Below are 1,601 nucleotides of genomic sequence, written 5' to 3' on the forward strand. Positions count from 1 at the left end.
AGATTGCTTGAAATTGGAAAATATTTAGTAGTAGTTTAATAATGTTGTTCTTAAAGGTGGAACAAGACTTCACTCTCCTATTTGGTGACGAGACATCCACCAGGCTGCTTCAGAAATGGGATGTGTTCTTCAAGCCAAATATCATACAAGAAGCTAAACAGCTCACTTCAACTCCGGAGTTGCGTCGCTTGATACAATCGGCGGAAAGTTCCTCAGGAAGTGATGAAGAAACAAGTGAGTTGGATTTGTTTTTCTTAGGAATATATAAAAGTGTTGACTTTTTCTTAAATTTCATTTATTTATTCTGTAATTCTCTGTTCAGTCTTGTGCCTCTTTGTCCTCAGCCTATGACCAAGAAATGGCCTCCCTGTTGTTGCTGATACATCTCCTTCCACCACCACCTGGAGGACCAAAGTCGCCAAAAATTAGTGCATGTGATGCAGTTGAGAGACTTGTTGTCTTTCACAAGGTAATTATATTATTACGGTAACAATATTAATCTGTCATGTCATTTTCCAGGACTCTTGTAAACTCTTGTTTCTAAATGGGACGATCCTGTTAAAACAAAGGTTAAATAAAAACTTTCTTGGGCACGTAAAATTAGATTGTTAAAGTGTATGGATTAGAAATTAAGTCTTAAAGGTCTTGTGTGTACATTTAGAAGGATCTTATGTGCAGAAAGAAATATGATGTGAATAACTGATTTTATTAGTGTATAATCTGCTAAAAAAATCAGATTTTGTTACCTTAGCATGAGTCTATGTAAAGAAGCCTCCACACTGCCTTCCACACTAATAATCACTTCTGTAATAATATTAATCAATATATATAATGTCTTTGTTGTGATTGCACATTATTCTTGAGTCTAATGTTCAGCTTCCTTATCTTATCCCTAGTCATGCTGCAGTTTGGAGGAGCATCTCCGCAACCAGCAGGGTCGGCAGCCATACCTCCTTGCCGTTGGTCGTCAGAAGAACAAGATTGACAGCTTCTATATCGCCATGGATAAGCATCTCATCCCATGCCAGGCAAACCGTTCCCTTGGGGCATTTGATGAACTTTTTAAAGTGCATTTTGTGTTTAACTTGTCTTATGATGGAGCACTGGTGAACTTCTACACATTTCTGCAGACAACAGTATACAACATTGATGTGGGAAAAATGAAGGAGTCACCCAGAGTTCGAGACTTGAGAGCCCGACTGCTTAACCAGCCCGTCCCGCTCACATTCTGTGAGTAAAAGGCTAAAACAATGCTGACCTGTTTCATGTGTCAGAAACTATATCCCAGCAGTTGATTTCACATTTAAGAGTTCAACATGGTTACTATCCTGGACCAAAGTTCAAATTGTTTTGTGCTCAGCACGGCTGTAGGCATCAGTTCCTAACATATGCAGGTTTTCGGAAACACCTCAATAGTGTTCATAGCAATGTTCAGCAAATTGCTCAAACTTCAACTGCTGCGTGTTCCTCTTGTGAGCCAGTTGCAACTTCATCTCAGGCACATGCTTTGGAAGACCAGTTTAGTCCCCCAAATCAATGTAGCTCTTCCAGTGTTTCTTCTCAGAGAAATTATTCTGGACTTAAAGATCCAACCAAAGAAA

General features: G+C 39.2%; 1 protein-coding gene across 1 annotated transcript; it reads left to right on the forward strand.

Moving 5' to 3' along the window:
• Positions 1-41: 41 nt before the first annotated feature.
• On the forward strand, positions 42-1,594 carry LOC123965332. Its single transcript, XM_046041886.1, has 3 exons — positions 42-234; positions 345-469; positions 897-1,594. Exons 1-3 carry the CDS (start codon positions 42-44, stop codon positions 1,236-1,238), a joined length of 660 nt encoding a protein of 219 aa, XP_045897842.1. The 3' UTR covers positions 1,239-1,594.
• The last annotated feature ends 7 nt before the right edge of the window (positions 1,595-1,601 follow it).

Source organism: Micropterus dolomieu, unplaced genomic scaffold, assembly GCF_021292245.1.
Source record: "Micropterus dolomieu isolate WLL.071019.BEF.003 ecotype Adirondacks unplaced genomic scaffold, ASM2129224v1 contig_9271, whole genome shotgun sequence".
Lineage (NCBI taxonomy): Eukaryota > Metazoa > Chordata > Actinopteri > Centrarchiformes > Centrarchidae > Micropterus > Micropterus dolomieu.

Excerpts from the sequence above, each read along its gene's own strand:
- LOC123965332 (XM_046041886.1), top strand. The coding sequence starts at position 42 with ATGTTGTTCTTAAAGGTGGAACAAGACTTCACTCTCCTATTTGGTGAC. Across the intron at positions 235-344 it reads AGGAAGTGATGAAGAAACAA|CCTATGACCAAGAAATGGCC; the intron begins GTGAGTTGGATT and ends CTTTGTCCTCAG. Across the intron at positions 470-896 it reads GACTTGTTGTCTTTCACAAG|TCATGCTGCAGTTTGGAGGA; the intron begins GTAATTATATTA and ends TCTTATCCCTAG.